At 44.6% G+C, this 22,065-nt stretch overlaps 1 protein-coding gene across 3 annotated transcripts; it reads left to right on the plus strand.

The window, feature by feature from the left end:
• Positions 1-1,265: 1,265 nt before the first annotated feature.
• LMO4 (LIM domain only 4) lies at positions 1,266-20,033 on the plus strand (the record flags this gene model as incomplete). 3 transcript variants are annotated; one of them, XM_079921354.1, is made up of 5 exons in its annotated part: positions 1,268-2,145; positions 4,879-5,117; positions 12,468-12,564; positions 12,962-13,117; positions 18,166-20,033. In XM_079921354.1, exons 2-5 carry the CDS (start codon positions 4,882-4,884, stop codon positions 18,172-18,174), a joined length of 498 nt encoding a protein of 165 aa, XP_079777480.1. In that variant the 5' UTR covers positions 1,268-2,145; positions 4,879-4,881. The 3 variants fall into 3 exon arrangements, with proteins under 3 accessions (XP_079777478.1, XP_079777480.1, XP_079777479.1); XM_079921352.1 differs by lacking the exon at positions 18,166-20,033 and having other exon boundaries at positions 1,266-2,145; positions 12,962-13,129; XM_079921353.1 differs by lacking the exons at positions 1,268-2,145; positions 18,166-20,033 and adding an exon at positions 4,610-4,679 and having other exon boundaries at positions 12,962-13,129.
• Between the last annotated feature and the right edge of the window lie 2,032 nt (positions 20,034-22,065).

Here is a 22,065-nt window from a genome sequence, read left to right on the forward strand (position 1 = left end):
AATGCAATTTTAAGTTCCAATCAATAAAAGTAAGCCATTTAATTTCGAGGTGCTAGAAATATAAAGAAAGGAGTATTCTAACTGGTATTTAAAAATGTCTTCTGCTTGATATTGTAGGCAATGACTATAGTTTCTTTTGCAGCCTTAATGTTGATGGTTTGAAAGACAGAAATCCCCCAAACAGACACTAAAACCATAGATGTTTAACATCTGCATTGTCTAGCCAGATTCTTCTGCAGGTTTCTTTCCTCAATCTAGCAGTACTGTGCGTAATACAGTATGAAAACTTGTCCCACAAGGCTGGTTTTACTTAATGATACTCAGCAGAAGGGCTTTGCACTTTCATGATAATTTCCACCAGAAAAATCTCTCTGGAACTTACTAATAATAATCAGACCTAATATTAGCCTCAGATCGGAGATTTATTAAACCTATTTGGCAGAGCAGATAAAGTTGAAGCATCTAGGCTGAGCTGCGGCCCTGGAAAGAGACACTCAGATTACCACCCTAATAGCATTCCTCAAAACTTGATTTATACTAGAAGTAACCTTTCTTACTCTCCAGAGGCTGTGAGATTTTGAATCTTGCAATAACTTCCATCGCTCTGGGGGCTACGAGAAATTTGGCCTCTCATCCTCTACAGTGGGGTGGATACAGGGGGCCAGGCTTTTCCCTTGAAGTTTTCCTCAACTTTGAACGTAAGGACTGTGATCTTTCTACCACCAGCAATTGACAAATACCTATGAAATGCCTACTGGGCACTTAGTTTATACTCAGGTTGATGGGGAGAAGCTTCTACCTTGTTAATGAAACTTCCACTAAGGTTCATAAATCTCTAACATCGTGAATTTAAAAAACAAAAACAAAAGAACTCCTCAGAAACCATCTCTTCTGCGTGTGTGTGAAGTCCACCGCCCTGAGATTTCGACCAAGCTTTTCTACCTCAACAGGAAGAGGCCCATTTCTGAGACAGATGTGAAGTAAGTTTCCTAAGGGGCTCCTCTCGGCGCGAGGACGGGCTATCCCCGAGGGGCGAGCGGGCGCGGGTCCCGAAGGGGCCACGTGAGCAGGGAGGGCAGGTGTGGCCCCCGCGCCTCGGCCTGCCATCTCGGGCCACGGGGGGCCGAGCCGGCGGGGTCGGCAGCGCCCGAGGGACTTCTCCCCACCTGATTCGGGCCCTCCCCCGCTTCAGCCTCCGGCGGCTCAGCCGCCTCGCTCTCTCCCCCGCCCCCGGAGTCTCGTTTCAGTCATCCCTTTGTCCTTGCCCGGATTGGCAGGTTTTATTATTCCGCCTGAACAATCCGGCCGCCCAGTGGCTGAGGGTCGCTGACGTCGGCGGCAGAGCCTGGGAGTAGTTGGGATTTTGCTCTGTCAGTAACACATGTGTAAGAGCCGCGGAGGGAGCGAGTGAGCCGGTTAGAGGCCAGCGCCGCCGCCACCGCCGCCTCCAAGCCGGGCAGCAGCAGCTCCGGCAGGGGCGAGGGTCAGGCGCGCGGGACCCCGCCGGCCGCAGCTCCCCGCCTCCTGGGCGCGCCCGCCCCCCGGCCTCCACGCCGGCCGCCGCCGCTCCCGGGGCTGTTGTGTCTGCGGCCGCTCCCCGGCTGGAGGTGCAGGAAGCTCGGCCGAGCGGCCGTCGCCGCCAGCAGCCCCGAGCGAGCGGGCGGGCGGGCGCACGGGAGGGAGGCAGGCGGAGGAGTAGGAGGGGGAGCGGGAGGAGCGCGGGCGGGGCGGGGGCCTCCGGGCGGGGGAATATACAAAGTGAAGCCACATTGCCAAACTTGCAGCAGCGATTGCAGCAGTTGCTGCCGCTGCGCCGCGCCGCGCGGGCCGAGGGCTCCTGCAGCTGCTCGCGCGGAGCCGGAGGCGGAGAAGAACGACGAGGACCGAGACTGACGCTTCTGCTTCCCGGCGCCTGCCACTTACGCGGGGCCCCCTAACCCAGCCTCAGAGCAGCGCGTTAAAAAAAAGAAAAGAAAAGAAAAGCAGCCCTTAGCCCCCTCCTCCCCTTTCCTGCTTCTGCGAGAACATCCCCCCCTCTCCCTCCACCTCCGCCAGCCAAGGCGCCCCTTCCTTGGAAGCCGAGCGGCTTCGCACGAATTTCGCCGCCGCCGCCTCTCGCAATATTGCAATATAGGGGAAAAGCAGGTAAGGGGACGGCTGGAGAGCCGTGGGCAGGGAGGGGGGGAGAAGGAGGAGGGGGGCGATTTGGGCCGGGGCTGTTTTCTTTGGCTTCCTTCCCTTGACCGTCCCAAATTGCAAGTAAACAATACGTCGGCTTAGATAATGCGCGAGTCCGAAACTACCGAGGCCGGCCTGCGAGCTAGGACGGAGGGCAGCCCCGGGCCGCCAGCTTTGTAGCGGTTCCTGCTTACAAAAGGGTTCTTCTTGGAGACGGGGCTGGTGGGGACCTTGGAGGCGTGTGGGGATATATTCAGTTCCAAAGGGAGAGGCAGGAGGTGCTTTAAGCGTTGAAGTCTGAGAAGTAGTGTGGGGAAAATAGTCACGACCCTACCCCCCGCACCCCACCACTATTTTTGAAACAGTGGCAGAAAGGATCTAAGTGAGCAGGATTCGGTATTGCTGGTTCTTTTAAAAAAATTCCTCTTGGCTTATAAGTCTTTTGTTCCAATCCAGGAGAAATCCGGTGAATCACCTAATTAAAATCAAGACATGAATTAAGCATCCATTTTTGTACTACAAATTGTCAGCGCTACGTTTGTCCCTCCCTTGGTCTCCATTAAAAAACACCAGAGACGTTGTTAAAGGGGGGCAGATTTTGCCTCTAGCTGCCAGTTCTGCTTTCTATTTCACAGACTACCTCAGGACCTAAATTGCTTGGCTATGTAATTACTAGAGTATAAGCCTATTTAACTTAAAAGCTTTCTTTTTTTTTCCAACTCTAAATGAAACTTGATGAGGGCCCGTCCTTAGTTATCAGGGGAGTCAGTTTCTGGTCAGTCGTCTTGATTCATCTCTTTTAGATTTAATCAGCATTAAGGTATTGCTTGTCCTTAAGAGCTTTAGCTAATGGGGTTACTGGATGCTTTTCTCAGTGTAATGTTTCCTTTTCAAAAAAAATATACATATATATTTACCTCTCACCAAAGATGGGGGCGGGGAAGAGCTTGGAATCTCCTCCCTCCTCCTCTTTTAAAAAGGAATTCAGAGCGATTAAAACGTTGGGCGGGGGTGGGCAGTTTAAAGACCTAGGGCAGGAAATGCAGATTCATTTGGGTTAGGGCTGAAATTGTAACAAAAAGCAATGCCTCGAGTAAATGCATCAGATAAATCAATTTACATAAAGGTATGATGCATTCGGTTAAATGCAATGCTAATGGGTTTTAGAGTGGTCCTGTTTCCAAAGTCTCAGGGTTTTGTTACAGCTTAATTGGTGCAGTTCTTATTCTGGTTTATTGTGCGGTCACTGGACACACGTTCCAGGACTCTTTCGGAGGAAATGTGTTTAAAATCGGCCTATTTAAGGAACACAAGTCCTTGTTTCGTTCCCTTCCCCTCGTTTTTTTGCAGCAGCCAAGTTGGGCCGGGGACAGGCAAAGTTCGTCCTCTCGCTTCTGAGGTATCAGCTGAATGTCTTGAGCAGATAGCCGGGAGCCTCGGGGGGAGCCCACACTCTCGGCTTACAGAGGACAAAGACAAAACAGGCTGCTTAATTGGCAGTAAATAACTTGATCTTTTTATAGAATAAGTGACTGGAGGAACACTAGGACTTTATTGGACTCAGGATTGGAGGCAACAAATTAATCGGTTTAGGCTAAGCTTTATAAATTGATTCCTATATTAGACCCCAGTTGTTTCTCTCGTGACATTCATTAGAAAGAGTGGGGAATTTTTAAAAGCAGTTTTTGGTGACAGTAGGTCTGGCTCAGATATAACTTGTGCATCCTTTAACAGTGCCTTCTCACATATTATCAGTAACGTACCCCTCACCCTTTTGGAGGAACAAAGCTCTACCATTTAAATTGCTGATCAAGGGCAGATTAGTGAGACCAAAGTGGAGAGTGTTTGTATAGGAAGTTAACAGGCATCCTAAAGTTCAATGATCTATTATTCTTGCCTGTGTCCTGCAAACGCAGAGAAAACACTCATTGATCTTCAAAATGAAATGAGATTTGGAACAATAATAGGAGATGGCGGTCACCACAATGGCATGTGAAAGGTGCTGTTTAAAATAAGAAAAACCAGTTTCGCAACTTTACACACCGCACCCCCCCCCCCCCCCGAAGTCCCCTCGCTTCCCCTCCCACCACCACTCTCTCCATCTCCCCTCCGCCGGTTCTTCCCTCCTTCCCTTTCAGAAAGCCGAACTATTTCCAACTTGTGAACTGCAGCTGCACTTCCCCGGGCAGAGCTCGGGAGGGAACGTGGCTCCGGCGGGGGCCGCCTCTCACTCCCCTCGACTAGCGCTCGGGGCTCAGCGGGGCCCCGGGAGGGGCCGGGCGAGGCGGTGGGTGGGTTTGACCCTCATTTGCTGGAGGCGGGCGGCGGAGGAGGGGGCAGTGGGCGGAGGCGGGGGCCGGGAGGAGGCGCCGCGAGGGGAGGAGCGCGCCGCGGAGCCTCGCTCTCTTGAGTTTTGACAGTACCCGAGCTGAAATTGTCAGCGGCGGCGGGCGCTGGAAAGTTGAGAGGAGCTCGTGGCCCCAGAACAAAGCTTGAGAAAAGTAAACAGGCGGCTGCTGCCGGCAAGCCTCCCTCCTTCCCTCTCCCCCTCATCCTCCTTCCCGCCCTTGCCCTGCTGCTTCCTTCCAGCAGCTCTGGGGGCTGGCGGGGGACGGATTCGCTCACTCGCGCGGCGAGTACTAACTTTTGCATCGCCCCTGTTTTGTCTCTCTCTCCCTGTCCCCTTCCCGCCTTCTGCAGACCATGGTGAATCCGGGCAGCAGCTCACAGCCGCCCCCGGTTACGGCCGGCTCCCTCTCCTGGAAGCGGTGCGCAGGCTGCGGAGGCAAGATTGCGGACCGCTTTCTGCTCTATGCCATGGACAGCTACTGGCACAGCCGGTGCCTCAAGTGTTCCTGCTGCCAGGCGCAGCTGGGCGACATCGGCACGTCCTGTTACACCAAGAGCGGCATGATCCTTTGCAGAAATGACTACATTAGGTAAGACTTGGCTGCCTTTCCCCGACATGGGCGGGCAGAGCAATGGCAAGGCCAAAGGTTACCAAGGGTTTGAAAGAAAGGAGCAGGGCATCTCAGAATACAGTGTAGCCTTCACCTCAAAAACCTGGTTGGCCGAAATTTAAGGGGTTAAAGAAGCATGTGTTAATCTTCCAATATTTAGTGGCAAATTAACGGCAAAGGCCACACGAAGTAAAAACTGCGCATCTGGGGGGACTGGGCTGCTAGGTGTGCAAAGGTTGGGACCAGGATCCTCGCGACCAGGATTTCACGTGGTCAGCCGCAGTTGGACCCTCCACTAAAAATAAACCTTTCAAGTGGGAGTTAAGCTGCTTTCTTAAAGCAAGGTAGGGACCAACATAGGAACTTGGGAGACAAAAGACTGATTTAAAAATTTAAGTGTGGGTAGTGAGAAATGATATGGTGATGGCTGATTATGATATTTACGTAAGCACCTTTAAACTTTTTTGAGTGGAAAACTGACTCATTCTTTGTGCTCCTTGTGAAAAATGCTGATTGCCCATCGGTTTAAAGACTTGTCATTCTTCTTATAGCAAAGAAACCCGAACAAGAAAAAAAAAAAAAACTTAATGGTAATGTTTCTCTTTATATATTGTTACTTGAAGGCTCGCAATACTCAAGTGTTAGTGTGTGGTTTGTGATGTAGAATTTGTAGTTCAATTGCGGAATGTTCAGATTTTGGGTTTTTTGTTGTTGTCATTTGTATCACTACCCTTGATCCCCAAAAGAGATTTAGGAAAAGAGGCTATAGAATTATACTAATCTTGCATTTTAAAGCAATGTATAGGAACATTCATATGCCCATGTAAGCAGCCTTTTTCCAACAAGTTTCAGTGCAATTAATGGAAAGAATTCAGGAGGTCAGGTGCCTATAGGATCTTTTCAGGTGAACTCAAGCTACTTAAACTCATTAATTTGAAAGGAGGCATTTGAAGGATTACACATTTAATTTGAGTAAATGGTTTGATAGACTGATGCACATGAATGCTTCTAGGAGGTGTTCTGTTTCAACATCCAGTAATTAAAAAAAAAAAAAAAAAACAAACCCACACGCACACGGTTGATACTAGACAACCACTCACTTTTAAGAAATGCGTTCTATTAAAATTTGTGCCCTAAACCATTTTCTTTATAGAGATTAGAAAATTTTTGCCCTTTCTTCAATGAGGCTGAATCAATAGATGAGGTATTTTGTTCAAAGTTTAGCTCCATTGTGATTCCCTGACTCTGCATCTAAAACTGCAGAAGATCCCAGTGCAGTTTGGAGCTGAGTATGGGTATGTTTACCCCAGCGATATCATTAGTGTAAATGATGGAATAAGATGATATTTGGTTATTCCAGTAATGCAACCTATGTCCTCTTTGCTGGCCTCCTCAATCAGCCAAGTAAAAGAAATACAGGAAGGGAGAGGGCTTTTATTTTTAAATTAAGGTGGCAGCATTAATTTCACGAAGTGTTCTTTTAGAAGTAAACGTTGGAAAATCAGCAGCAGCGTGGGTATAATGCTTTCTGGTCCTCCTTCCAAGCAATGCCATGAGCTTTGACAGTACTGTAATTAGAGAGCAAAACTGGTAAGAAGGGGGGTGGTTTAAAGGGGAAAAATTGACAGTGCTGTTCAGAAGCAGTGAATGGTACAGATTCATCTCTTTTCCAAGTGCCTTCAGAAGACCTTCGCTTCTGATTACCACTAATTAAAAAGAAGATGGGTCCACTTGCATTCCCTCAGGACAAGTTTAGGCAAGTGGCTTCCTGGGAATCACTTCCATTCCTTTCCCTATTCTTGGGAACAAATATAAATGCCCATTTGGTGTTTTTCTGTTGGCTTAATGGAGCAATGGAGGATGTGTGCCCAGCCCCAAGACTTAATTAACTGGGTCCATATTCTCCCTTTCTTTCTTTTTCCTGACTTTGAAAACTGGAACCACGCTTGCTGTTGAACTGGAGGCTACCCTGAGGACCTTAGATTTGTTCGGGAGAGCGGAGTTCTAGCTCAGTACCCAATTGATCCTTTCCTCACACTGCTCAGGGCTCAGCAGCAGACACCCCCCTCTCACCCACCAAGTTTAAGGGATCTCCTAAGTCTTTCTTCAGTGTTCCTTCTGCCCACCAAGATGCCGAAAGGGTGGGAAGGTGGGGAGGCTGCGCGTTCCCTTTCCTTTCAGCCACTCCCTCCTCAGTCTCCCCTCAGTCCACTTGTTGGAGGAGCTTTCAATTCTGCAGGGACGGCCGCTGAGGAGCGGGACTAATCCGCTCGCCGGCCGCCAGGTGAAGGGGACCCTTTGGCTCTTCGGCCCCAGCTGGGACCACAGAGCGATTTATTAAGGGGCTTTTAAACTGTCTGACTTTGAGGTTGTGGCTTTTTGAAAACCAGCAAGATCTGGCTAAAAAGCTTTGGGAGAGCTGGGAGGGGCCCGGGGAGGAGGGGGTTGTGGGGGGGGAGGGGTGGGTGGTGCTGCTTTTCCCCAGCCCCTTCCCCCTGCGCGACCAAGTGTCGTTTGGGCAGAGCTGGGCTTCTGCCTCTCCTCCCTCCAAGATTTCAGATAAAGCGGCTGCCTTGCTGCAGCGAATCCGCACAATTAAAAGCTTTAATTAGTGGCTCCTCCATTTTCTTAGTTTTGATGGGCTTTATCTAATGAGATCTGGTCTCTGGCTTAGATCTGCTCCGAATGACGTGTCCGCAATGAATGAGAGCTGCGTTGCAAACAAAACATTTAATTAACAAAATTGGCCTCTAAGAGAGGGAGGGATAGACAAGGGGGGAGGGGAGAGGAAAGGGAGGGTGGATCTTAAAGGGGCCAACGCCGGCCTGGCCCCGCCACCTAGCAAAATTACAAAAGTCGTTGAACCTTGGAAGCGCGTCCTCCCCCTTCCCCCCCGGGTTCCCGACCCCCCAGCTCAATCCCAGCGCCACCAAGTAGCTTCAGAAACTCCGATTCTCTTTCTTCGAGTCCTCCTTCCTCCACCCCCACCGCGGGCCAGAAGACTGGCGCGGAAAGTGCAGCAAGAGGAGGAAGTTCGGAGATCGACGGGTGGGGCTCCAGGTCCGGGGAGGCGAGGCTACGCGCCGGAAGCTCGGGTGGTGGTTCTCGGCGTGCCGGGTCTCGCTGGCTTGCTCGCTCGCTCGCTCGGCCGGGCGGGGGCCGGGCTGGGGGCTGACGGCGCCTGAGGCCGCAGTTCAGGCGCCCAGCCGGCCGGCAGCCTCGGGCCCGCGAGGGGGCGAGCGCAGGGCGGGAGCCGGACGAGCGGGTAGCGCTTTCTCTCCCCGGGCTCCGCTCGGGAGGTTCACGTGGCGCCCGCAGCCGCAGTGAGCGCCGCGCAGCTGGGGGTGGGGGCCCGGGGCGGGGGGATTGGTGGTGGTTGGTGGTGGAGGGTGCGTTTCGGGAGCGGGTAGCGTTAGGAACGGAGGCGCCGCCAGACAGCGAGTTCATTTCCCTGGTAATCAACAGCAAGCTGCTATATTCAGAGAATGCTGTCCCTTTAATTGAACAGGCTAGGTAATTAAATGGCACTTTTCCAATAGGACGTGCTAGGTAAATCTAATAGTTGGTTATTTAATATCACTTTGAAGTCTGCCCACTCAAGCACAATGACAGCACAGGAGCATGTGAACTATTAGCTAGGAAAAAAAAAAAACCTAGGATCTCAAAAATTAATTAAATCGCATGCAATTTAGGGGGAACGTTTATCTTGATTTGTCATAACAGAATTAATTCAAGGCCTCCAATTCACTTGGGGGCAGATCTGTTACTCTGAATTAACCAAGCGTAATTTGGCTGATTTTTTTTTTCTCCCTCCCCTCTCTAACGCATCAGTTGCGATTATTCACAGCCCCCCTCTTAAGTATCAATAGCTTCTGGTGCTTTTAAGGTGCTTGGTCTCTAGTTATTCCGAAGTACTTTTAATGGACTTGGCTCCAGGCATAATTTCTGGGTTGCATTTTCTTTGTTACATTTAATATAGCCGGTGCAGAATTTAGATTAAATATAGGAACCTGCTGGAAAACCAATTGCTTCTGGATCGGTAGCTGTGGATGTGCATTTTTCTCCTCAGATAGGTTGCTGATATTTACTTGTAGGTACAAATGTATACCTTTCAGCCACACTCTTAGAAACCTACCTCTCCTTGCCTGAAAGCGGTTTAGAAAACAGCCAGGTAATGCTCCGTATCGTGTGTATTTTGCTTGAAGTAACCAGTTGCAAGTAGGCTCACCTATTGGTCGTTGAAGTTAGGGAAAGATGCTAAGTATTATTACTGAACTAAAAATACAACTTGCTCTCCATCTCTGTCAGCAAGGAGAGTTGGAGCTGGCAAACAGTACTAGCACTACATGGTACTTTTCATAGGAGCAGAGCACCTCTAAAGTGTAGAGGTTTGGTGGGATTTCTTTCCTTCTTTTCCCTTTTCTCCATGTAAGTAACCTCTTGATGTTTGTGATTGATTGCATTGCCCAAATGCTGAAATATTAACGACCTTCTTGGACTGAGGACCCAAAGAAAGGAAACTGAAACCGATTCTGTCATCACAATTAAAGACTCCCCTGGCTTTAATTAGCCTGACCTGGGGTATATCTCCCCGTTGCTTGAGTTAAAGAGAAAAGAGCCCATTATAGTCCAGTCTGAGACGATAGCTACTTAATTGAGCACCTAAAGCCTCAAGCCTTTTAAATCAAACACTGTCCTGGACAGTCCCCCTGGTTAGATAATTAACTCTCCAGTGCACAGAAACGTTGTTAAAACACACACACACACACACACACACACACACACAACTTTTCAGAAAAAAGGGTGGAATTCTAATGGTAGCCTTCCTCTCTGGTAAAAGGGATTAAAATGTGTTTAGACATGTAAGTTTTCTGCTCTGAGGCAGCCTTAAAGCTGTAGGCACGGAAAGATATTAAACTCCATTAATAATGTTGTTCAATAGCACATCAGTCCTGAGTAGATCTTGGTCATTTTCAAACTTTGTAACTGTAATTTCTGACACTTTAGGAATCCCGTGATTTTGTGGCTGATTGTCCCCTGAAAGGTTGTGAAAGTGGTGCTGGAGAAAATGAGATGTATGAAAAGCTTTTGGATTCCATACAACTGCCCTTAGACATTGAAGACATACAGCTGACTTTACTCAGGGTGAATTGTTAAATAAATGAACACTTAGGTTGGGTAATCAGATTGGTACTGTGAAAGGGTATTTTTGAGATGGAGTGTCACTGTGTACCTGTTGGTAGTGGCAGCCATAATTATAGACTCCTAGCCATTAAAATACTTCTGGGTTGCTGTAAGAGGATATTTGGTCCTTAGCTCAGGTAGGATTCTGTTCCCTACCCCCTTAATCTACACCGCCCCCCTTTTATCCTCAGCATGTTTTTGGCTACATCGACAGGTTTTTAATTTTATTCTTACCTGAAGTGTTTGAGTTGGTACCCCTTTTGGGGATTGAAATAGCCCTGCTGTTGACTGGAAACTCCCCCTGGCAATGCTAATTCTCTGGCCACCTCACCCTTCTGAGAACCCTCTCGTGGCAGCAGTGACAACCCACACTCGCAGGATGCTGTGGGTGAGACTCCGGGAGGCTTCATCGATGCTCCTGAAATGGTCCAGTGTTAGGAAATGGCAGGCCAGCGGCCCCTGAGCTCCCACACGGTGCGGTCCTGCAGCTAGAGGTCCTGACAGTGTATTATTTCAGCTTTCTCTCTGTAACTGTTCTGATTCTGTAAGAACGTGTCAATGTGTTGTTGATCTCAGACTAATTAGTTTTGAAATGGAGTTTTGATTGAACTCTTCAAATCGATGCTGCTGCAAAATTTGTTTCTTGGGCTTCCTATTAAAAGCCATCTTAAGGGGCAGTTTTACTACTCTCCCTGTCGTTCAGTCGATACATTTAATAACAACTTACAGGCTATTTTCAATAAAGTGGCGACAGCAAATTAGTAGTTTGAACATGACAAGCCTCTTCTGCAAGACCAGATTCTGAAAACTCAAAGCAATTATTTTTATATAGAGGCATGCCACAATCATTCAGATTACGGGGTGTTCTATAGGAGGCTGTCTCATGGTTTGACACAAACTGCATTTTATGACTTTCTTTGGACAAGGAAGAAATGCAAGTATTAATATGTATTATGACACCGATATGTTAGTTTGTAAGTCCTATTACTTTGTTTTTCATTGTTGAAAAGTGCCTCTCTGACCCTGCTTACTCGTTCCGATACCACCTTTCAGTGTGAAATCATTTTGGTCTGTTTAATAAATATTTGTGGATATTAAAGAGGGAAGCCCAAAAGCAAATAAAGCTTCCCAGTTTGAGTCGACGGATTTCATAAAAGCCAAAGTTCGGTGTTCGTTAAAATATTTTGTCACGCCTGTGGAAGGATGTAAGGAATTATGTATATCTTTTTCTTCAGTACACCGCACTTCCTTGAGCTTTCCCCTCCTCTGCAGACTTCTTCTTCTCCCCCTCCTCCCCCCATGGCAGATGTTGTGGTCTCATTTGATTGCATAGGAAAACTGCAGTGATACAGCAAACACCCAGAGAGATATGATGACAAATGGGTCCAGATCCCGGTAAATTACTTTCTGCTCAAATCGAAATTTCATTCAGTTTGTTGCTAGCAGAGATGAAGTAATCTAAATTGTGGACTCAGGAGCAGATAGAGGGAAGTTGGAGCAAGCATTTCATTATCAAGAGAGAGAGAAGGTTAGGATGAAAGAGATGAGCAGAGGCAAATCTTAAGTGTTGACACCATGATTGAAAAGGTTAACCCATACACATTATATATCAACCTGGATAGCAGAGAGTTTCTAATGGAAAGTCTGCACTGATGGAGGTTTACGGGAGTTTCAATACACTGAGCATGATGTCTTCTTAGATATACAATCAAATCCTCTTAACCCTTTTGATGACTCATATCTCAAGATATGATTAAAGTACAAAAGAGTTCTTCACATAATTTCAAGGACACAATACATTTAAACTTCAGGCATGAATTGTATCTTTTTTTTTTATGATGAACTCAGTAATCTGATAAAATGTGTGTAGAACAGAATTGTTTCATATTTGCTAGAGGTGTAAGTCAATATTTTGTTGAAACCCAGGGCACCCTCTTCCTCTGCGGTAGGGAGAAGTTAGCTGTGACCACCCCCCCCAAAAGGATTTTCCCCAGATTATGTAAATCACTCATAAAATTTGAGGCCGGAGCCTAAGCATTCAGTCTCTGTCAAATGCATTCCAAAGGGAGGGCCAGAGGCTGGGGATTTCTTTCTCTTTCCTTGGTTTGGGATTATTCATTGGTGTCCCCGTCATCTTTGTTTCAGGTTATTTGGGAATAGCGGTGCTTGCAGCGCTTGTGGACAGTCTATTCCTGCGAGCGAACTCGTCATGAGGGCCCAAGGCAATGTGTATCATCTGAAGGTAGCATCTGCTCCTCCTCTGTTTTTTAAAAGAACCATAACTTTCCTACATGGAGACAAAGCATGTCTCCTTAGTAGGAACCCTGTTTTCTCAAGCCGCAAACATGGAAGGAATCCACTGAAATTGTTATGTGGCAGTGATGATTACACATCCACCCACGCCACTTCCCCCATGCCACAGAAGCACGCACCTGTTTGCCGCTTTTCCCCTTTAGCTTGATCCAGTTTCTTGCATTTTGGCTTACTCTTTTCCAGAATCATGTTGAAGGAAAGAAAACACTAAGCCATAAGTGGCTCTCTGTACTTGACAGATACCTGCTTAAAAACAGTTTATAAACTTGTGACCAAGAAAGACTTAATTTGTACTTGTTTTCAGTGGATTTGCTTTTTCCTTTCAGTGTTTTACATGCTCTACCTGCCGGAATCGCCTGGTCCCAGGAGATCGGTTTCACTACATCAATGGCAGTTTATTTTGTGAACATGATAGACCTACAGCTCTCATCAATGGCCATTTGAATTCACTTCAGAGCAATCCACTACTGCCAGACCAGAAGGTGAATACCTAGTTGGAAGGTTCAACCTCTTCGTCTAGACAAGAGGGAGTTTTCCTAGGTGGTTGTGTTTTTGCGTGCCCTTTTAAAGAAATGTAGACTACTCATACATACACGGTTCAGAAATAGAGGAATTGATGGGTTAAATCATGAATCTTTTGTGGTGAAAAAAATCCTGACTTAATTATAGCTGTAGCTTTACCAATGTTGAACACATTATCACATGCAGAGTCAGGCAGAATGTAAAACTTGCCTACGACCAGTTGTTTATCCCACTTGACAATTTTGAAATTCAGAAATACGATGTGACTAGGTTATTGTCGGGGCGGGGGGAATTAGAACATTTTTGGTAGGAAGGGGGAATAAATGTCTTTGTCATGAAAGAATGATTTCTGCATTAGTAATAGCAATCTGGACACCTGCCTTCCTAACCCAATTTACGGTGCTTTGAATCTTAGAAGAGCAGTTTTACAAAACATTCTGGAATTCCAAAGGAGAGCATTTTTGTTGATTGGTAGTCCCATAATGTTTGAGTAAGTTACAAATTTTTTTTAAAAGTTCTAGCTCTTGCTGATCATTAAAGATTAAATGTCTTGATTCTCGATCCACAACTGGAAAGTTTTTGGACCAGAGTTAGAAACGAGGAAATTATACAAATGTACGAATCATGTTATTAGAGGGCACTCCAGGGGGAAAATGGGTGATCAACAGTTGTCCAGCACCTGCAGTACTGTATAGTTTCAGATCTATTTTAATCTCCTTAGTAAGTCCTATAGCTATGCAAGTGAGTGCATTTTGATAACTGCTGTGCCTAATTTGTAACAATTACTGTCAACCTTCAGTTAAGAGACTGTTCATTCCACACTGGCCCAGAAAAGAGTGAAATGTATGACTCGTGCACATAATTTTATTCACATCATATTTCATACTGATTATGTATTGATGACATTGATTCATTTACTCTTTACAGCACCACTTGCATGGATATTAAATCTTATTGACCACAGATGAATTTTAATTTCAGATTGGTGATAGATTTTTCCATCAGCTCTGATAGTATGTTTGACTTTTTCATCATTAACCCAGGCAATCACACAGCACTGAGTTATTGCATTGAAACAAAAAGTGCACACTTCACTTGGTAATTCTTTATGGATTTACAATAGGAACTTCATTAATGTCTGTTGTAGGGATCACAAAAAACAACATTTATCTGCAAATAGGAATTTAGCGAGCTTCAAAAATCTCAGGAAAAGATATTAGGCTTCTTTGTCTTCCGTAATGCATTTTCTTAATGCTGTGTACAGGGAAAATGACTAATATTTGAAAAATTTTAAATTATACTGCCATATTTTGATGCTTATTTTTATCATTTTCCCTTACTCAAGTTTATGGAATGATTTTAAATGTATTTTCCATTGCTTTATTAGGTAAAGGTTAATTGCATCAAAATGTGTACAGTTTTCCTTATTTACTAATATGGGAACTGCATAGAATACTATTTTAAGAACGGAAATCTAATTTTTTATTGCAAATTAATCAGTCACCATTGATGAGCCAGTTCAGGCTTCTTTAAGGAGTGCCAATACATATAAATACTTACAGACCTTCGTGGTTTCAGTTGTAATTAAGTGAATCTATAGGGCTGAGTTGAGGACAATGAATGGGTAACAAATATTTTGAGATACCCATTTCATGTAGAAGCAAAGCCATTTGTAGTTATACTTGGTAGCCAAAAAAAAGTACAAGAATAAAATCCACCCCCCCAAGGTAAAAGCTTAGTTTCTCTACAAATGATATCTTAAGTTTGTTGCTGCTTTTATACCATTTCTTTCCCTGACTTAGCAAGGCATAAAAAATGATACAGCTCACCAACGTGCATGGTGAGAATTGAAGGATGTAGAGATAAGATGGAAAATGTAGCCAGACTGAATACAGGCCATAGCAGTGTTAGCCAGGGACTAAGTACACAGACACGTAATAAGTACGAGCAGCGTCTCACAGTACCATCTTACTGAGTATAAGATGATGTAAAGGGCTTCCCTGGTGGCGCAGTGGTTGAGAGTCCGCCTGCCGATGCAGGGGATACGGGTTCGTGCCCCGGTCCAGGAAGATCCCACATGCCGCGGAGCGGCTGGGCCCGTGAGCCATGGCTGCTGAGCCTGCGCGTCCAGAGCCTGTGCTCCGCAACGGGAGAGGCCACAACAGTGAGAGGCCCGCGTACCAGAAAAAAAAAAAAAAGATGATGTAAATTGGGAGGCGTTAGGGAGGAAAATTTGAGCAAAGTCTGGTTTACGTGTTTACGAGATTGCAAGTATTGTGCCTTTCGTATAAGTCCATACCTTTTGCAGGGTGGGAGAGGTAGGGCGTTCATTTTGGAACACAGAATATATGAGGCAGTGAAAAAGAGCCTACCGGCGTGTATTTTAATGTTGGAAGCCTTTTAAAAGGAGACAGGTGGCCTTCAAAAATGAATAGTTCTTAAAAGGAATAAGGAAGTATAACTTAAGGATGTGTTCTTGTCAGACATTGGTGAGAAGCTGTGTTTTGGGGGTGATGTTAATTAAGAACATATCCCCGTTGGCCTAAATGTCTTACATTTTTGCCCTTGGTGCTCAGCTCACCATGAGCACAGTCAATTCACAAGGTAGTTTTTGTAAATAAACGTTTGGGGTAAGCTGAATGTGGTCCAGAGAGATATTAATGAGAGGGCAAGGGGGAAGAAGTAATGAAAACATACTTCCTGGTGGAATCATAAACTGCTTTTTGGACCTGAAGAACGCTTTAAAATGATTTTCCCCAAACCCTGCGGCGTTTCTTTTCTGGAGGAGATGAGATGGGGAGAAATGACAAATAGCTCCATTTTATTATTTTCTTCTCTCTCATTCTCTATATTTTTGGTGGGGAAAATTGGACATTAATTTTGGCCATTTTCCTTCCGTTCACAGAACCAATTACGTTTTTAGCGCATGATGCATAATAAATATACCCAAACATCCTCTGGCTGAAAAGTAATGGGTTGATTATTTGTACATCCGTTCTTTAAAGGCAGCTAAAATTGTATGGAAAGTATAGGCCCCCATCATCTGGCCCCTTTCAACTTTTATCCTCCTGAAATTTGTTCCCAGCGTCTGGGATGTATAGTTTAGTTGTTGTTCTGCACCGTTGGCTTTTGTATGTTCTGAGAAAAAATAATCTTAAGCTCTTAAATCATACAGTCTCTCTGACTGAAATCTCAGACCACTCTTGTTCTAGGATCTACAAAATGTTATAGCCTATATTGTCTGAAGGAGACTTGGCTCCCCTCAGGAGAATACTGCCTTGTAGAGAGAGAGTTATGTAAATAGAATCAAGAATTGTGGGGTTTTTTGGGGAGGGGTTGGTAAATTTTTTGCCTGCTCTGGAATTCTTTCTTCCACTCAGGAGTGATGGTTTCATCTAGAATAATCTGTGCTTTTCAGTAAAATAAGAGATCACATCTCTTTGGTCAGAAGAGAATTTAGCGAGGGTTCTAGTTTACATACCCCTTCGCAGTTCCCCCCCACCCCGCCCCGTAGTTACATAATTGACGTTGTGTGTGTGTCCATCGTAGAGGACATTTGTTGCTCATTTATTAAATATGCTCGCTGGCTGCTGCCGCATCTTTGTTCTGGACAGACAAATTACCTTTCTCACACTGAGCCTCCACTCTGGGGATTAAGCCTCTACCACTTTAATTAGCTTGGAAGTAGGGGGTTGCAGCTCCTAATAGACTTCAGGCTTTTAGTAAGTTAGGGAAAGGGTGAAATGAGAACTTCCTGGGAAGCTCACAATGTCATTAAAAAACCATAAAAAACTAATATCTATTATTTCATTTTGGTAATTGCAAACAGCTTGTATTGGACAACTGGATTATCAATTCTAACTTAGATATTAAAGTTAGACTTCCATTGAACTACATTCTTTAATTGAGCACAAGTCATTAACACATTACATATGTTTGATTCATATGTTTACAATATTCATGTAATATTAAGTGGCATGGTAGGAAATACTAAGGGAAAAGAAGTATCAATATTTTTGTGTGTGTGTGTGTATACACACATGCATATACACACATACCTATAAGCAGAGAAGGACATGGGTGCATAGACATCATATGGGGATATTAGAATAATCATGTTAACTGCCAGTATTCGTTTAGCTTTTTTATTAAGTGCCAGGCGCTGTTGAATGCGCTCCCTATATATTATGTAATCCTTATAACACCCTTATTATCCCCACTTTTTAAATTATTACTATTTTTTTAAATGAAAGCTTCTTTCTTTCTTTCTTTCTTTACGGCTGTGTCGGGTCTTCGTTTCTGTGCGAGGGCTTTCTCTAATTGTGGCGAGCGGGGGCCACTCTTCATCGCGGTGCGCGGGCCTCTCACCGTCGCGGCCTCTCTTGTTGCGGAGCACAGGCTCCAGACGCGCAGGCTCAGTAGCTGTGGCTCACGGGCCTAGTTGCTCCGCGGCATGTGGGATCTTCCCAGGCCAGGGCTCGAACCTGTGTCCCCTGCATTGGCAGGCAGATTCTCAACCACTACGCCACCAGGGAATCCCTCCCCACTTTTAGGATGAGGAAACCAAGACACAGACAGTTAAGTAACTTGCCAAAGTTTACACAGTTGAGAATATTAACGCAAAACTTCCTGGGGAGGAGGAACTTGGCTCTGACGTGCCTTTAAGATCCTAGTTCGAGGCAAGATGTTACAATTCATTCCTTGCAGAAAGAAACTGGCTTTTAACAGAGTTCAGCAATTCATTGTAGAAGTTTACACCAGAAACTTTCTGGAAGTCCATTTATCGTCTCATTTTGTCCGCTAGTAACAGTGCAGAAGATGTTATGCTTTAGTTCTCCACTGCCAGAGTAAGTAGCGTAGAAAGCCTCTAACAAGTCACAGTTGGAAAGTAATCTATTAATAGAAGAAGATTAGTGAATGTAGGGAAGACAAAAGCAGCCATGTTTGAGTTTTCATATCTCTCCAAGTTTAGCATTGTAGCTAAGATGCCCGTTTTTATGTCTTGCAGGTCTGCTAAAAGGTCAGAGTAATGCAGAATGCGTGCCTTCATCTCAGATCTTGTTCATCACAGGTGGATCCCATGTGTCTTCGGTAGACAAGTCACCTTTGTAGCTAGCACCAGTGCCAGCTCCATGCCATTGCACCTTCTTTAGTCTTGATTGCCCTTCTTGCATTTATTGGTGTATTAAAATGACTGAATATGAACATTAAGGACTCCATGAACCTGGGCTAATGGGAGACTGTAGAGAAAATGAAAAAAGATCCACCGGACGACATCTTTGGGGGGAGGGAGCTTGGGAGGAGGGAAATGACTAATGAAGCTAATTAAAAGAAGCATTCAAATCTGCTTTCTACCCTCATTAACAATTAGCAGGGCACTGGCCAGAGTTTGTACCCTGTGTTTTTACCTTAACAACATTCTATTTGCTCTTTGTATATTTAAGTGTTGTAAGGAAATGTGTTTCAATCAAAACTGAACATGAGATAAAGGAAAGAGATGTGGCTTTTGTGATATTCTATCACAAACACTTTTATTGTATCTCTGTAAAATACAATGTATGTATGCATGTAAGTGTTTTCGTCCTAATGTTGCTACTCCCACGGCAAAGAAAAAAAAAAGAATGAAAAAAAGAAAAAAAATCGGAAAAAAAGTCAGGCTCATAGAAGCTACTGTGTAGAAATTCCCCCCTACTTCTAATTTGCTGAATGAAGAAAAAAATCTTTTATTTGTGATATTTTCAGAGACATTTGCTCTAGTATGGTGTATTTAAATAATAAAAACTTAAAAGAATAATATTCGATGGAGTTTGGGTTTAAAAACTGCTTTTTGTTTTCTGTGTTTTGGAAAATTTTATTTTATTTTTTTGTTCCGTACCAAGTTCACTTTAAATCTTCGGGGGTCGAGGGAAGCAGGGGGTATATTTATTTAGCTCTGAGCCAATAAGGTGTTCTTCAGATTACTTAACTATGCCATTTTTGGCAGGAGTACGAAGCCATGTCTCTAACGGAGTCCGTTCTGTAAATTCATAATATTCTGTTAACAGCATGTCATTACACTTCTGCTGTATCACAGTGAATCTTTTGTGTTTATATATATACGTTTGATTCTTCAGCTATTTCGTTTATTCTTTTTTCTCAGTAGGAAAGCCTTGGGTATTGATGGAAAGCATGTTAAAGAATGTGGCATAACCATCTTGTTCTCTTACCAAGTTTATAGCTTTTGAAGGAAATAGCAGTTCTAAACCATACCTGTACGGATTTTGAAGTTCCATTAGTTGTTAGGACCCCGAGCTCTTTTACAATCTTCTTTGATGGGTGAAGCAGCCATTTCCTGCTGAGCTTCTAGACTCCTGTGGTCTGCTGTATGATTTGTTTATTTTGGTTTGCTCTTACGCTCCTGTACTGACTCTGCCTTTCCATGTGTTTGGCGGAGGATTTGGATTTCATTTAGTAGTAGTCTTGAGGTACTTAGTCGCCCATTCTAGGCAGCAGTGGCTCCCCACCAGCGCCCAAGTTGCCTGCAGAAAACACGTGTAGGCCAAGGACTCAGTGGGCCCAGTGCCGTTGCTGGAAGGAGGAAACACGTGAAAGGCTGCCCTGCCAGGCTTGTAGTATGTGAGCAAACTCGACTGCAACTTCTCTTACAGGTTAATAAAAGCAGGTGTGTTCATAATGCTCCTTTAAGTTTTATTTTCTCTTGTTCCAGAGAAAAGCTCCTGATATAGACCCACCCTCTCTCTGAGAATGGGAATGGTTCTGCAGAGAGGTCTGGCTCACCACACCTCTCAACTAGCAGTCAGCTTCCCTTTGGGATCTCCTGCTTCCAGAGATTCCAGGCCAAGAGAAAAAAAATCAGTTGCTCCAACTGAAAACCTCCTATAAACCTCGTGTAGGAGAATTTAAAGGCAGAGTTAGTTAAAGTGAATAGTTTATTAGAGCTTTATAAAAAGAATATGCAGGAAAAAAATAAAATGAACAAAATCACATAGATAACAATATCTGAGTTGGATCCTTGGGGAATTGCTAGGAACTAGTTCTGGTTTTTAACACCTTTTTTTTTTCCCTTCAAGATCCTTTAAGGGGGGGGCTTCCCTGGTGGCACAGTGGTTGAGAGTCCACCTGCCGATGCAGGGGACACGGGTTTGTGCCCCAGTCCGGGAAGATCCCACATGCCGCGGAGCGGCTGGGCCCGTGAGCCATGGCCGCTGAGCCTGCGCGTCCGGAGCCTGTGCTCCGCAACGGGAGAGGCCACAGCAGTGAGAGGCCCGCGTACCGCAAAAAAAAAAAAAAAAAAAAAATCCTTTAAGGGAACGTGGGACTCTTCAGGACAGAAAAGGAGAAATGTGTTAATAAGAATGCTAGCATCTTCTCTAATTCTTTTTGACATAAGCACTCATGTCCCATATAGTGTAGAAATTCAAAGGAGATAGTTAATAACTTTGTAGTCAGTAATACAGTGTGGCATTTAGTGATGTGGAGGGCTAAGGTCATTAAAGACTTTAAATGAACTATTATAGGGCTAGTTCCTCAAGCACTGCCGCGTATTTAATAACGAGCTTCTAAAAGCATTTCTTAAGTTGCAGACCTATAAGATTACAAATGTCACTCATGTTAGTATAATCCACATGCAAGTGATGAAGGCTTCTCTTTGATGTGCTAAATTGGAGGACTAATGGAGCTATGAATATACAATAGAACATATTTAAGTAGTAGTCTTGCTTTAGGTAAAACACTACCTTGAAACCAGAGGCGTTTCAAACAATAAAACCTGGCTCTAATGGGGATGCTGTGTGTGGATAGAAAGCTACTAAAAACACTCAGGTTTATTCTGATGTGAGCAGTGATTGTGTTCCTCCCCCAGCTCCAACATTGCTGGGGAAAAAAAAAAAAACACGAGCTTGTTCACCTTTCATCGTGACATTGGTGATGTTAGTGAGATGCGCTCTGTTCTTTTGAAAGGACTTATGTAATATTAACCACGTCATAGAGCAAAATGGCGCCAGTCTCTACAAGCAAGTGCAATTAAAAATAAAAGCAAATGTGACTGAGCCCATCTGAACTCCTGATTAAAAAAAAAAGTTTATGATACATATAAATGTCTCAATCATGCAAATTGTCAATCTTGCTAATGAAACAGATTGTCCTCTGAAAGGGTTTAATGTTTTTTACCTATCTGTCTAGTTAGATTTACACAGTCCGAAAGGCCGGAGAGCCCGAACGAAGCTTTTCCAAACCGAATCGTTTGCCACGAGAAACTGTTTCCAGCTTGTCATGATTTATTAGGAAATAGTTTAACACAGACTGTAGTGTCTTATAAAATACGAAATGAGAAAACTGTCACACCAACATGAAGCTTGTGAAATTGTCATCCTCTTAATATTAACCGTATTTAAATTCTTTTGCCCTGATTTGCACTGATGTTTGAAACAACTGGTAATCCAAAATGAAGCTCTTAAGTTAAATGGCTTAAATGTCAATATAGTAAGATTCTAATGTGTACTACTATTTATATAAAATATTTCTTAGGGCCAATAACTTGCATAACATAGACTCCAAGATCTGTCTATCAAAACGCTATAGTGAAGGGTTTCCATGTAGCCTAAATAATTGTATTTAAATTGAGAAGACGTTGTCCCAAGCCTCCTTCACCCAGGAATTCTATCCTGGGTGCTTGCATCCTGTGACTCGATTGGAGAGGCTGTTGAAACACAGACCGTTTACAAGTTGATGTTACCTGTCTCTTTGCTACTGAGACTCACCTATTGTCAGTCCAGCCAAGTCACAGAAATGCTTACTGCAGTTAAATAGCAATTTGTTTCCATGAAACTGCAATTAAAGTATTACGGAGCAGCCATTTTAGATTGGCAAGGCTCTGAACGCATGTTAAACAGCCAGCGATTCCCACTTG

This window comes from Stenella coeruleoalba (genome assembly GCF_951394435.1).
Source record: "Stenella coeruleoalba genome assembly, chromosome: 1".
Lineage (NCBI taxonomy): Eukaryota > Metazoa > Chordata > Mammalia > Artiodactyla > Delphinidae > Stenella > Stenella coeruleoalba.